Source organism: Dicentrarchus labrax, unplaced genomic scaffold (assembly GCF_905237075.1).
Source record: "Dicentrarchus labrax unplaced genomic scaffold, dlabrax2021, whole genome shotgun sequence".
Classification (NCBI taxonomy): Eukaryota; Metazoa; Chordata; class Actinopteri; family Moronidae; genus Dicentrarchus; species Dicentrarchus labrax.
In genome coordinates this window covers 15,531,264-15,547,276 of record NW_026136719.1, presented here as the reverse complement: position 1 = coordinate 15,547,276, position 16,013 = coordinate 15,531,264, and the positions used below count along the sequence as shown (strand labels likewise).

Here is a 16,013-nt window from a genome sequence, read left to right as displayed (position 1 = left end):
TATTCATATTTATTTCCCTGTTGCTTCTCTGTGTGTGGTGAATCTCTGAGCTCATTAAGATGCAGCTCCTCCATGCAACAACAGCTTTCTGAGATGATAATAACACAAACAGCTTCAGAGCTTCCATCATAGTTATCTGCAGGTGGGTGATTATGTCCAGTCCACCGCAGGGCTTTGCCCGGTCTACCACAGTGACCCAAACGGACATACATAACAAGAAGCTGAAGAGATTAGAGGACTTTTCACTTAACATAGAGTGAGAAAATTCTGTCTTTGTCTGTAGATATCAGATCAGCAAGAAACAAAATGTGTCCTTTGACAATAATATAATTAACTGTAATCACAGCTGCATTGGTGTTTTATGGGATTTTATCTCGTAATAAGTACAAGACAGCTTTTATGGGCAACGGCTAAAGCTGCTGCTGCTCCAAATCGCAGATTAACGTTAAAACTTCTCACACAACACAACACACTGATAATGCTGATAATGAATTCTGTAAATTTGTTCAGGGATAATTTTACTGTCACATCACCCTTACCTCATATTGACATGAATTCAGCTGTCATTGACTCACAGGCTCTTCTGCAAGCATCCAGTTTTAGGTTTCGGGTGAGTGACAGGTTGTAAAAATAGATCATATCTCAGTGTTGTGTTGCAAGCTTTGATGAGCAGTTCTCAGCATCTGAGTGCACACCACAACAGTGTCTGCCTGTATATCACTACTGATTCCTAAACCCGCAATACAAATACACCAGTCACTAATTAATGTGAGCATATTTTCCTTTGAACAAGGGAAACATTTACACTGTTTTATGAGATAATAACAATTCAAGTCAATGACTGCAAGTTCCATAGCAGTTATGACATAGATTAGTGACCACTGAAAACACATTAAAGCTGCAGTAATCAATATTGTTTTATATTAACAATGGATCTGCTGTGAAATAGATCACTTATGATGTTTAACCAACAAAGGATTATTACCAGCTCTGCAGTTCACTTCAGCTCTATGGTGCTTTTAGCCTCTTTTGACTCATTGTTTTGGTTTAAAGCCCACAAATTTTGTGCTTTTGTTCAGTCTCACTGCTTTGATTAACATAGTATCCTGCAGCAGCAAGCAGCTATTTTCAACACTACTTGCCCAGCATCAAATGACAGATAGACAAAGTTGGCAACAAGCTGGTGAAAACAATGAAGTAAAGCCCTGTGCAGAACTGTTTGCTTAATCCTGCTCCCACCCACTACCAGTGGATTTCTGACCATTCACTCACACACAGTAGAGATTTTGTGTCTTCTCCTGTCCTGCAGGTGAAAAGATGTTATTTTACTGTGCTAGTAACATTGACAGTATATACAATGGACAGAGCATTGGGGTCTGTGAAGTGAAGCCAACGCAGAAGTGTCCGAAACCTGCATTCTATGTAAAGGCCGGCAGGGGCAGCTCCATTGGCTGCAATAAAAAACCATACCATGCACTCTAATGGAGAAATGACCCCTGTTTTCTGATGAGTTTATGGTCTCAATCACTAGTTTCAAGTCTTCTTCCATACAGCATTATGTTATTTTTTTATAAATTATGGTCCAATTTAGAGTTAAATAGACGATAAAGCAGGGTATGCTTTTGAGTGTGACAACCTTGTGACTGACAAGTCATTCCATGAGTCCATCCAGCACAGCGCACAAAACTCAGATCAAATTGTCAAACTAGGCAGCGCACAAAACAAGACACTGCATTGCCTATTTCTCACCTAAAATCATTTTAGAAACACATTTGAGTGCACTGTAATATGAGATGGTGTGTGTCCAGGCGAACCGCCATTGTTTCCTGCTACAGATGAGTCGAAAATGCAAAGCCAATGTGAGCCGCTCATCTCGCAGTACGTCACCTCTACTGGGCAGGTTTTGTAAAAACTGAATTTCATTTGTTGACTCTGTCTCCATCCATCTGATGGGCACAAGATAACTCAGCCCACTCCGGCAAGCAGCAAAGTAAAAACTGCCTACTCCCAAGAGATTTGCATTGGGTCCTCTACAATGGAGCAAATATTTCTCTCAAGAATTGATGGAAACAAAAACAGAGCTCAAAACATGGTTATTGGAGAGTCGCCAGGCAGACACAAACACAACTCAAATAGAATGTCTGGTGTTTGTATCAATGGGCAACCGTTATGAACATGAACATGTTCATCATAACAACATTAATGTTGTGTTTATAGCTTGTTCTGCTGCCCCCAAGTAAACGAAAAATCAGTTAATGCAGCTTTAATTATAAATCTCTATGTGAAAGCAGTTGGATAAGAACAGGGTGCCACTTGGTCTGCTTGTTTACTGTCCATATTTAGAAGGACTGACTGAACAAATATAGATTTGAGCGCACACAGCTTTTGCTTTTGTCCTATTATTTCTCTATTATCAGATTTTGTGTTTGTAGATATTTGTGCTCCGAGCTGTATTTGATTTCATTAATAAACCAACAGAATTTCAAACCTCTATCGGAGCGTCTATTTTTATCTTGTAGCATATTTCTCTAGAAAGCGGAGAGCAAAGGTTTCCCACTCTTTCTGTCTCTCTTTCACTGTCTGAAAGTGTCTTGTCTTGTCACATATATTCTTGGCCGGATCATCCTGTTCCCTTGTTTTCAGTCCGCTGGGCTCAATGAAAACGGCCGGGAGCAAGCCAGCAGAAGGGTGCAGGGAGCTTACGGGGTAACCACAGAGACAGAGGGATGAGAGAGATGGACAGAGATGATGATAGAGAGCCGTTATTAGTTGTGGAAGGACACTAGACGACTTGGCCCACGTGACCCCTCGGGGTAGAGGCTCGCTGGCTGGCTTTGATTATAGTTAGGTGCTTGACAGACCTCCAGACAGTGAGTGGGAGAGAGGATGATGGGGGAGAACAAGAGGTAAGCTGGTCCTCATCCCCTGACTGACATTTGAAATTTAATTTTAAAAGCAGAAAAAACATCATAATTGTTGCAATAACATGAAAAACAAGACAAATGTATCTTTCCAAAGATATGCTCTTTTCTTCCAAGACAGATGAAAATTTACAGATGACCTAGTTTGAGCAGCACACTTGGATGCACTGCGGAGAGGTTTTGAGAAAACTTTGTACATTTTAGGAAATTTAATGGAATTTAAAAGCAGCATTTCTGAAAAAAAAAAACCCTCAACAAACTGCATTGTGTTATTTGGGACTATACCAAGGCTCATGTTCAACCTACTGGTGTTAAAACAGTGGGTTAAGCACTTTATCTCTCAAACACGGATGTGAGAGGGCAGCCAGTTTAGTCCTTTGTTCACCAACTGAAAGATTGTGTTAGTCTCTGACAGCAGCTCTGAGATCACTCGTAGATGAGAGGTTAGCATATTTTTAGACGAGTGTTTCATGTGAGGAACCTTACTTCTAAATAATGAGGGTGCCCTTCTCCTGTGTCTACGACTCGCAGATGACATAGCGAAGAGCTGCAGACAAGCAGACTTACAAAGGTCTGGATGAAGAGCACAGAGAACATAAAATTAGGAGGGGACACGAGGAGCCAAAATTGGGAGTTGGAAAGAAAATGTGGAGATTCGCAAAATATACTGTAAATGTGAGAAAATGAAATGAATAAAGTAACGTATAGCAAAAGGAAAAACAAGAAGAAAGCTCAGGGTTAGAGGCAGAGGAACCATCAAGCAGGGCCATAGCTGCCATTGAAAGTACCAAGGTCATGTCCTTTGTATTGTTTCTGGGAATGTAGGCAATGTAATAGCCTGAGGAAGAGTTTCCATATAATTACATTAACAATAGATTACATGTGATGGGTTTTCAAAGGCTTTAAACTGAATATATTTAAATTTGGTTTCTGTGTTTTTCCACCAGACTATAATTAAATGTAATTATATTTCTGGTAGTTAAATAAATAAATAAATTTGGCGAGTTAGACGGGATGGGTCACTCTGGGGAAATTTAGACTCATGACATCAAAATTTCTAAAATCCTGCACAGCCAAGGTTATCAGGCCATTTTAATATTAAACCTACAAGGATGCATCTATATTACCTATATAAGCACACAAGACCATTATTATTATTATACAAGGCTATTTCTATATACCTTTTATTAATACATGCCATTCAGGATTCCCTTTGAAATCAATAAAACAACCCTGCCACTTTTGTCCACAGGGACCGCCAGATTCAACACAAAATGAAAGTTTCTTGTTGCTGCTTTAATCTGAATAAAATATTTTATTATTTACTGATTATTTTGACATGTCTGTGAAAAAGAAACAGTTTCTACCAAATTTCCAAAAAGCATTGAGCATAGGCAAACAGTACATTAATTGCCACAAACCACTTTCTTATTATATATCTTCAAATGTATTTCAATTTAAAAAAATAAGTGTTACTGAGATGTGCAGTGTGGCTTTTCATAGCAGTTAAGATTTATCAACACAAGAGAGATAAACAGTCCTGTAACACTTTAAATTACGCGTCATTAGATCATTATGTACCTTTCCACTATGACAAACAACTTCCTCCGCTACTTGTTTCATTTTTGTGCCTAACTAATCACATTCCCCACATCATTCTTCTCTCTCTTTCTCTCATTACCTCTTTTCTGGCGTGGTATCATTTTCTTTGCTTGCCGGTGCTTCCTGTAGATCGGGGAGGTTGGCAAAGTCATCCTGTTCGGCCAGCCCGATTGCTAGAGACAGAACAACCATCTTCCCCTCACTGGACACACAGACAAACAAGACAACACAAGTCCACACATGTATACACAGACACACACACACACACACACACACACACACACACACACACACACACACACACAGCAGTGACACAGCACACATTCATTTCATGCACGAGAGAGTGGGAGAGAGGTCGTTTCATTTTAACAAATGCTCAGTCAACACTTTAATATGCAGTGCATCTCAGCCAGATCTGTGTGATCTGGAGTGAGCTAAGAATACAATACAGACTTAATTGAACACTTTAGTAACACTTTGCTGCATGGATTTCTTGCCATTTTATATACCATGTACTTAACTTTTGTTTCTCATAACCGATTGAATGTTACTGTAAGAACATTGAACACTTTAAAAACATGGAGAACATTTGATTTTGTTGGTTTACTGTATGTACACAACAAACCATAACACATACAAACCATAACCTACAAAGCTTTGCCCCCCTCAACATGTTAAATGTACAACTGGATCCAAAATAACCTCTGATGCGCAGATTATGACACTAACATACATTGTGTGAAGATGTTAAAGGCTACAAGCAAGTATAAATAAACTTTTACATAATCTAATATTAGAATGGTTTCATTTTATGGCTGGAAGTTATATATTATGAGCAAATATAATCTGCCATTGCCATCATCAGTAATATCCTTCTCTTTCTTGTATTAGCAAATTAGACTTCATTAGAGGCCAGTTAGAAAATAGATCTTTGTTCAATGAAAGATCTTAACGCGTTTTTTTTCCCTTTACCATTCCCTTCACTGACTCTGTGAGGTTGAGAGTTTGCTATTAAAAGACATCCAACCTTTGAATTACTACAAAGTCTTATTCTCACATTTTGGTTAATGCTTTATGCCTATGATTACCTAACGTACTGTATGCTGTTAGCCTGAGCAGTTTCTGTAGAAACAGATTAATTTATTTCCCACATGCTGGCCTGACTCTTTCTTTAGTTGTTTAACACTGACATGATATATGATATAGCATAACATGTCAAATGATCCAAATGATATTCATTATAAGCCCACTTTTTATATATAACCTGTTAGAAACATCCATATGGGGTTTTTTCGTCTGATTCATCATTTCAATATATGAGATTATATAATGCATCAGTGAACAATGTGTGTTATTACAAGCATGGACCCATTTAATTTCTTATGCATGAGTCAGAGCGTTAGAAAAAAATGCACTGTTAAATATGGTCGTCATAGAAATATGTTGATGAAAATGAGCATCATTAGTAAAAAGGCTGAGAAACACTGATGCCTCTAAGGATATATCTTCTGTTATCAGTTTTCTAGAAAAAATAAAGGTATAAAAATAGAAAACCAAAAACCTCTTTCAGAGAGAAACATAGAAGCAATTGAAATGGCATGCGGGGAAAAAAAAGAAAAACATAGAAGAAAAGCAAAAGAAATCCATGAAAATTGATGTGGCCTTAACAAAAACCTGCAACAAAGAAACATATCACGTTGATTTTCAGCTGTTATTCTCAGTCTAAACATGCCCGAAGTCATTTAAATTATGTCTTACTGAAATATGCTGCAAAGTGAATTCAAGAGACCTGTGACCTTAACAAATGAATATTTGCCTACAACTAACCTTGTAACTCACAGTGACAAAATAAACCCACATGTAGGCAAATATTGTACTCTATTCTGGCTTCTCTTCTCCTACCATGCTCTTTTCCTCTATATACAACCTCTAACATAGCATGCTCATCCAAGGACAAGCTTTATCACAGTAAAGGACAATTCCAACATTTTTGTAATTTCTTGCCACCCTTAATTTTATACTTTTTATTTTGTGGATTAGTAGATTTTTTACTTTGGTTTGACTCTTTACCTTGACCGTGTTATTAAATGTAATGTAAATAATTTAAATAATTACTTACAGTTGTTTTAGGAAGAGCTCTTAGTGTTCCTGAAACAGTGTGTCAATATGAAACACTGGTCAAACTTTTTTCCAAAATCAGTTTAATCAGTTTCATCAGTTTCTCCTCAGTTTTCCTCTGACCATCTTCCTCTCATCTCACCATATCTCACACCAGCCTGCATCTGCTTTCTGTGGTGCATTCCCCCTTTAACAAGAGGCTGTTTGTTGAAGCAATATCGACAACAAGAGGGAACACATTAGCACTTGAGAGACAGCAGACCACTGGGGATGTGTAAATAGTATCAACATGACGCTCATCGATAAGATGAACGAATTTGTATAGATGACCAAAAAAGACACGCGCACTCCAACCGGAGGGCTCTGAAATCATTACCACCTACACCAGCTCTATTGATCTGAAATGTAAGCGGGGTGGCACTGTATGACAGGCATTGACACACGTGGAAAGTGAAACTGCTGTGTTTGGTTGTTCATACCCCACTGATCACAAATGCATGATATTCCCACTCCCCACAGTCCCCCCCACCCCCCGACCCCCCAGGGTCAACAACTGATGTGTTTGGTCCAGTGAGATTCATGAGGACAGAGACAATAGACGATACCGCCTCCCTATATATGTGCCCAGCCTTATTTGAATGATGATTCACATAGGCAGGGAGGTCACTGGCCTGGAGACACTGTTAATGGGATGACACGTAAAAAGTACAGGAGTGTAGCAGAGCTGTGGATGTTTGTAAGTGTCTTTGTTCGTGGTCTGGAGGGGATGGGGGGTGGGGTTTACGTGAGGCCGCTTTGTGGAGCACATCATCTGTAATCTATCATTCAAGTCAAGCGAAGGAGGAGTGCTCTTCGTGCTCGGTATCTCAAACAATCAGTAGCCTTCACACACCAGCAGTCGTTTTATTCAGTTGTGTATGAATCGTAAAAAATCATTGGCATAGTAAAAGCTTTAATGATCTTTGATAACTATCAAAAGCATATTTCTCTTGAACCCTGGTTGGGTTAGGATTAAGGTTATTTTATCATGTGCTTGTGTTACGTTTTTTCTAATTCTCACCATCCTATGTTGGAAAAACTATTATTGAGCGAGATTCATCAAATCTATGTAGACAGTGACAATTCACTGAATAATTTTTATTCAACAAGCTGGAATCTATGTACGAATCTATGATATGTTGAGGGATTTTATAAGGAATTTTATACCTCTTCTTATTTCAGAAATACAAATTGGATAAGTTAAAAACGAGTTTTGTTTTCTTCCTGGTTGTGTGGAGTCCCAATATATACAAAACACAGAGCTGTTTCTAATAGTCTGTCCACCCTCACTGAAATAAAGGGGGTTGCATTAGAAACACTTCAGCAATTAAATTCAACAGCACCACGCACTAGTGATGCAAAGTCCATTTACTCAAGTGCTGTAATTAAGTACAATCTGGGGTAATAGCATACTTGAGTATTTTCTACTCCATTACATTTCAGAGGGAAATGTTACACTTCTTTTACTTCACTACATTAATTTAACAGTTTTAGACATTTTTTTGCATATAAGGTCATTATATACAAGGTCTTGCATATAATGATGACTTACAATATCAACTTGAGCATAAAATGTGGTGCGTTGTTATAGATCAAACTACCAAACTGCATATTTTTCGTTCGTTTTGTTGTTTTTCATTTGTGGAGCTATTTTTATTTAAGTAAAGAATCTAAATACTGCTTCCAACAGTGCCACAAACTACACTGCAGCCTCCAAAATGACAAATACAGAAACCGAAGGTAGATTTTATTGTGTTAGACTGCTACTACGACTATTAGGCATACCTAATAAATTGGCAAGTGAGTTATGTCAAAACAGCCTAAAAACCTAGAAACTAGGTCAGCAGTGTAGCACATATCACCAGGATGTAGTGCTCACTGATAATATGAGCAGCATTCAACAGTTTCTGTCTCCTCTGTCAAGCTTTCCTGATGCAACATTTTACAGAGGTGAAAACTTCATTTCACTTACAAAAACGACTTGACGTCCAGGCCTCTGTTGCGGATCTGCTCCACCATGTGATCCCAGCTGCCAGGGTTTGACCTCGATCGGCCTGCCCCTGCTCCTCTGTACCGGGAGGCTCCAGCCGGACTCCCCCGGACCCCGCGCGGGCCCCCACGGTGGCCCCCACCACCTGGACCTGTGTGCAGCTGGCCCAGGCTTTGTGAGGTGACTGGGGGGTCGTTTGGACCCGGAGGGGGCTGGTGAGTAAGGGGCTGTTGGAGGCTCTGCTGCCGGACCAGGGGCCGAGGGCGTGCCACGGCTGAGGACGGGATGTGCTCCAGGGTGGAAGCAGACGAGAGGGAAGCATCCCCAAAACTGAGCAGACGCATGGTAGCGCCGAGAAAAGAGATGGATACAACAAGGAAGACATCGGAGTTAGAGATAACACAAGGGATACAGGTCAGGGCAGGTTGTTTTGAAGGGATTTAGAAAAGATGAACGTATAAAAAAAACCATTTGGTAACACATGATCATGTTGATATCAAAAAGAAGGTAAAGAGGATAAAAATGGCAAAAACATATACAGATACAGCAGAGATTGAAATGTGGGAACACAGTGTTTGCAGTGAATATCAAAGGGAGAGAGGATCAAGAGAGAGCAAACAACAAAGATCAGTGAAAGAGGAGGTAGAGAAAGATTTAGCTTTAGATTACTGTGAAACATCTGTATGAAAACAACTGTGCAGAATCTGGAGTTTACACTGTGTGACAGTGTATGCATGTGTGGATGGACTGGCATGCAGCGTGTAAACATTCAATTATTCTTCTCCAGACTGGTGTCAAAACCTCTGCTTAAGTGGAATTAAATTCAAGCTGAAGTTAAAGTATCATTGTCACTTAACTTAGGTCTCTGCTCTCCATCTGCAGCGCTAAATTGTTTCTGTACGTTACCTTTCTCCCTAATTAGCCATGACCTACTTCTATCTTCTTGCCTTGCCGCCTTCTGCTTCCACCAGTCTTTCTCTAAGGTCCTGTCTGCTCCTGCTATATTTTCCCTTCCCACTCGTCCCTTTACCTTCGTGCCTTTGAGCTCAACTGCTCTCCATCTCCTCTGTCCATTCATCTTTTCTACAACCCCAGTCCCTCACATCAATCCAATCACTGTTCTTTAAGACTCTCTCTCTAATTACCGGTCTGCTACTCTTACAATCATGTAATAGTGCTTCACCCCTTATCCTCCCTTCAATCACTGCCCTGCCTGATAACTGTAACTTAAGCTTGTGCTAAACAGTGCTGTCTGAAGCTAATGCTGTGAGGGAGGATTTACTGCCTGGACTTCAGTTGTGTTAGCGGCGCTCTTCAGTATTAACTCGGCTCTAACTCTGCTGGAGAGCCAGGAGAAAAGCCCCCCGAGGAGCAGAGCAATGCTGGATCAAGTAAATACAAGGCGGAGCTCATATACATGCACTCCTGCATGCACACTTTCTCTCTCACACACTCACATATTGCACACCATTAGGTATTTCCCGAGGATAAGCTTTGAAGCGAATGTTTATTTACTTGTGCATAATATTTTAACTGAATAAATGTGAGTTAATGTTTAAAAGTCGTGGATTTCCGTTGAGCAGAAGCAATATTTGAAGTGGGAAGAGGGCATTTTTGGTATTTAGGGTTCCAGAGGCATCAGTCTCATTTATTGTCTGCAAAGATAATGTTAGGCAACTGTTGGTTGGACAATTTCCAAGGCTTGGATGAAACTCATAAAAGATGAACAACTGCATTCAAAAAACATCTTGTTCTTTGATAAAAGAAGGAGGTATACGCCTGTGTACATAAAAGCCAAACTAGAAAAGTTAAGTGAATTTTGATCCGAAATATCCAGTCAAGCTTAAAACGTTTATGAGTGCTGCTAGTTCTTTAGTTTAAATCTGGGCAATTTTGGCACAGCATTGTTATGGCAAAGTAACAACAATATGTATGTAAATGCATTCATGCTTTTTCTCCATGAGGCTTATATAGCTTATATGGCTTAGTATTAATAGCCATCCTCCGTAACAAAACTGATGGAAAATACAGGATTTCTCAAAAACATAGTTGAAATAATTAATTTTGAGGGACATAACATGAACCTATGTGATTGTAAAATATTTTTCTGAAGCACTGAGGACATCATTAAAAAAACTGACAATATGAATTACACTGGGGGGAAAATATTTGCACAACCAATGGATCCGCAGTGTACTACTGAAACATGTCAAAACAATTGATGACTGTGAGTGTACATTAGAGGACTCAATCCATCTTGATGCTTAAATAAGCTGAAAAATGATATAGTTTCAAGTCACAAAAACATAAAAATGTTTTGTTCCTTAAATTAAATACACAAGACCTGTCATTGGCCATGAAGACTGATGGACAGAGGTATAATTAAGCTCAGCATATTTTCATTCAAGAAGACCTTGTCATTATGCCTCATTCTTTCACAATTCTCTCTCTCCTTTCTAATCAGCTATGGGCGTTTACTCTTTTAGTTAATACAATCGGACTTAGTCTCAATCTCCTCCAGCCAATCATGTTGCTGCTGTCAAACTTTAAATCTGTTCTCCTCTCTGCTGCCTTTAGCTGTCATTTCAGTGCAAAATCGTTTGACGACCCTCCTCCACCCCATTCACCTCCAGTTCATCACATCCAGTGCCCAGGTTGAGCTCATCAGAAGTCCGTGCCTCATCACAACCATATCTTCAGTATTCACTTCATCCCTTCATCACCACCACCACCAACAGTGTCTAGAGTCCATCAGGGGGTTTCCTATACAAATCATGGCTTCACCAACCCCTTCAAATACGATGACGTCACAATGGGGTATAATCGCCAAAGATTTTTCACATTTCTCATCTTCATTGTGCACATATCAATTAAAGTTTCTCCTGACTGAAATGAAATGTTAGAAAAGAAAAAGGAAATGCATGAAAGCGTAAGAACACAATATAAAGAAACTACTGTTATTTGTACCTCTGAGCATATAAACCACTGCAGATATGGTACAGTTACGCAAAAAAATAAAAAAGGTCCACTGACACACATAGAAATCTCTATGTCGCACACAAATATGTCAACATAACTGACATCATCATAAATCGATACATCTGGCTGGATTCATGCTGGAATTAGGCCAGACATCTGGGAGCCAGTCCATGTGCTAATAAATTTTGCCAGTCTGTTCAGTGTCATAAATTTGGCAAATAATTTATTCATGAATGAATTTACTCAAAAATTCCAGGACTCTACAACGAACAGTCAGTTCCTCGCAGTGATTTCCTCGATTGTTGTACGCACTTGTGCTTTCAGGTACTGTACAACCTTATTGCATCTGTCTACAACAGCCGCAGTTATTCGTATGCCCTGAGCACAAGCCCCCTTTATCTGCTGTATCCTATTACTGACTTAGAGGGTTATTTTCACATTTATTCTTGCTTGAAAGTCAATTAAGATGACTATAAACCTTGAATGATTTTGTAATTAGGGAAAATTGAGGAGGGTAAAAAATACAAGGAGACAGAGTCAGAGCGAGAAAAATTACCAACAGTGAAGAGTGAAAGAGAGAGAGAGTGGACGAGAGACAGAGAGGGGGAGAGGTTAATGTCCAAAAATAGAAACCAATTCCAGCGGAGAAATGGAAATACAGGTAGATCTGAAAGGAGGAGGAAAAAGGGAGCAAAATAGAAGAGTGACAGGAGCAAAGAACTGTAATTCAAGTTCAAATCCAAAAATTCTAATTCAAGTCTATTGTCTTGTAGTTAAAAAGCCACATACTGTATCATTAAAATATGTACTCAAAATCAGTCAAACATGCCCAATGATTCAGTCATTATGTGTGGAAACAATTTATAGTGTCTACAGTCCAACAGGCAAATATCAGTTCTGAATAAAGAGTTTTGCTCTCTTGTTTCTAATCAATCTTCTGTGTCATAACAAGCACACACAGTATTATAAAGTTGGCCGACAATGAATGAATGAATGATGAATGAATAAATGGGCTGATGATTTTAATTACTGTCCTGTACATCTACTTGCTATACTTGATTATTAATCTATTCTACTACAATTTGCTCTAGATTTACTGAATGAATTGTTGAGGTGAAACAGTACAAAAGACTGTTTGATTATCTAGGCTACGATTCACATACAGAGATCCTATATTCATTATTTATTAGTCTCTTCAATATGCTGCTGGTGTTTTGCAAAAACATGCAGCTTTCACCAACCAAGCAACATTCACCATTCATTTTAACATTCCACATCTAACTCATATTTATGGGACAGATTATTATTTGAATTCAGAGCATTTATACAGTACATTTATCCTTTAAAAAATGTATTCTGCTACACAAAACTGTTTATTTTGTCAGACTTAACTGTGATCATTGCTCTTAATTTATGAAATACTCAATATGGGTTATTGGCTTATTAGAAGCTTTAAAGTACCTGCAATATTGTAAAATGAATGGCTACCCATAAATCTTGATGTTACCTAATCTTGGTGATTCATTTTCATGCTGATCCAAGACGTAGAAATGCTCCAGTTGTCAGTCACATTGTCTTTGGGAACAATTAATGGGACTTTTACTTCAGGAACCAGGTGTGCCCAAAATAGCTCCTCCCACTTCATAACTCAATTACCAATTGTTTGTTGTTTACGCCATCAGCTCATTATGTCAAATATCAAGCTGGTTGTAGTAGTAACCAGGAAAGTCCATGTGATTGCTACTTGCAAAAACAACGCACAGTCTGAGCTGTTTGCAGAGGCTGATACACAATGAACTTTGGTGAAAATTAAGCTGAATGAACCATATTATATGAAAGAGTTTCATTTATATCACTGGCCTAATAAAACTTTCCTGCTGTTTATGCAACAATCCACTCTGAATTTTAAAAAAAAGCTGTTAATTCATATGAACAAGCACGCCATTTTTAAAGATTTTCTGTGAGCATCTGTTTCGTTTGAAACTGTCACAGCCTTCAGTAAATTGGAGCCTGCAGAGAACAGTATGACTGTGTGGATTCACTTTGTCTGAGACTGTCCTGACATCAGCTGGTGGAAAGTTGGCAGCTGACATAGAAATAGTATTTGTTTATGAGTGACGAAGCTCTCTGTTGTCAAGAGACTTCAACCAACAGTTACTCATGCATCGCAGGTACATCCTGCAAAGCAGCTGGCTTCTCTTCCAGGCCTGCCTTACATTATTTTCATCTGTATGGTGTCAAAAATAGCTTCTGTTGATGTCCATCTTTGAGTTTACATGCAACAATGCCATTCACGATGTTTTTTTACATACTCATACTCTTCTTTGATATCCACACCATGCCATGTTGTTGTGCCCACTGTTGTCCCTCATGCGTGCCCTCTGTGACCATGCGCCACTCACTTGCCAAACCGCAGGCCTCCGGCATGCATGTGGCTCTGGACAGTCTGCCACCGTCCGGCCTTGCTGCCCCCCGTCACCATGCTCCGAACGCTGTCACTGCGACTGGGCCCTGCCCCAGTCCCAGAGCAAGCACCACCCCCGCTGTCACTGGCCCCCGGCGAGGGTCCAGCACCGCCCTGCCCACCCTTATCCACAGCCCCACTGGGAGGAACAGTGGGGTGGATCGGAGACAAAGAAACACGGACAGACAGAAAGGAACAGGAGAGGATACAAAGAAGAGAGAGAGACGGACAGACGAAAGACAGACGCACAGACGTACAGAGCCGGAGAGCAAAAGAATCATAAGTTAAGTTAGTCAAACCGGTGAGTAAGACACTTTGTGAGCTCTCAAAAGTGTCTAGTGTACAACAAAAACCTGAAGCAGCCACTGCTGGTCAGCCAGACAGTCAGTAAAAATGCAGTAAAGAAGTCTGGGCTGAGATTTACAGTGTAACCCTGAGAGAAAATTGGGGGTCACAGTTGTGTACACTTGACTGAGACAAAAACATATTTTCCAAAGAACAAAACCTGCACAGAACTGAGGGCCAATGGAAAGTATTACTAACTGTATTATAATGCCCAATTCACTCATATACTGTGAAACACTAGCAAATAAAGCGTTTGAATACATTTCCTACAGGGAACTTTTATTATTGCATCTACTTTAGTCCACGAAAACCCATTTTGGAAACATTTGAGGTGAGAAATAAGCCACAGAGTATTAGAAGTTTGAATATGCAGCAGGTCTGCCCCGTTTCACTCCACACAGGGGACAGCAATGACCAATCTGTTGTCTCTGTGAATTGGGCATAATAGCTGAGTAATGATGCAGATGCATCATCTTCAGATTTCAAAACTGCAGATGCAGGTGATGATAACAGAACGCTTATGTCTCTGTAATCTCACAGCAACTCACCTGCAGCTCATAATGAAAACAAAACTCTAAGGAGTCTGTGTCAGTTGTTTCCCCAGTAAATTCCCATAAGTTATTTCTAACCGTGCTTGACCCACCCCAGCTGACCTTGACTCAAGACGTCACAGAGACGAGTACAAACAGAACGTTGACTTCAGTACAGGGGCCTTTCTACTGAGTGAAGACAAACACACAGCTGCACACCAGGACAATATCTTCAACAACATTTAGACATTAAGTGTAGACTGACGGTAAAATGAATGATTTCTCACTGAACAATTTCAGGCTACTGGGCTACTGTTGTGAAACACATGTACGTACATACTCTCACATATCAGCACCCAAAAACCTCTGCTGTAGTTGTTTAATTTTATTTATCTCATTTTTTTTCTTTGTGTGTTGATTTGATTTTCCTTTTAATTGTATTTTTTAATATTTTTGATGCATTTCTTCACTTTATGTAAAGCACTTTGAATTGCTGCTGAGTTTGAAAGGTGATAAACAAACAAACCTGCCTTTTACCAACTAAAAGCATCATTATTTTGACGGTAAAGAGTAGGAAATACTTGACTCACTGATCTGCTATCACATATGTATCTTTGAAATGCCCCCCCAATCATCAGCCTATTAAATGCCACTCAAACCTAAATAATTATCTCAATAACATATAAATGAAATCACGACAATCGCTATTGATTTTACAATAGTTTCAACATTACTGCACAGATACGGAGTAATTGATAACCCTTGAAAGAGTCAAGTGAGTTTTAATTAGAGAGGATAAGAATGAACAGGTTCACTTAATGTAATGCCTCAGTGACATGTCAGACGCATCTAAATGATGGAACGGAGGTTGATATGAAACAAACGTTTTACCATCCAAACACATAATTGCTGTACTACACAAGACGGAGACATTGCCAATATTTTTGGAACAGGGCTCAGTAGACCAGACTCAGGAGAGCTATCAGGCGACTGTAAAGCACTTACAGTACTATGAGTGATAGTGG

The 16,013-nt window shown here is 39.4% G+C and overlaps 1 protein-coding gene across 3 annotated transcripts in view; it reads right to left on the bottom strand.

Annotated features, from left to right (window-relative positions):
* syt7b (synaptotagmin VIIb) overlaps positions 1–16,013 on the bottom strand; it is a 92,235-nt gene that overhangs the window by 21,144 nt on the left and 55,078 nt on the right. The window contains exons 5-7 of one of the 3 annotated variants that reach the window (XM_051379380.1): positions 14,052–14,252; positions 8,653–9,000; positions 4,603–4,725 (exon numbers count right to left, since the gene is read on the bottom strand). In XM_051379380.1, the coding sequence (XP_051235340.1) occupies positions 4,603–4,725; positions 8,653–9,000; positions 14,052–14,252 (672 nt within the window). The remainder of the gene's footprint in view (positions 1–4,602; positions 4,726–8,652; positions 9,001–14,051; positions 14,253–16,013) is intronic. The other 2 variants (XM_051379381.1, XM_051379382.1) reach the window with 2 other exon arrangements.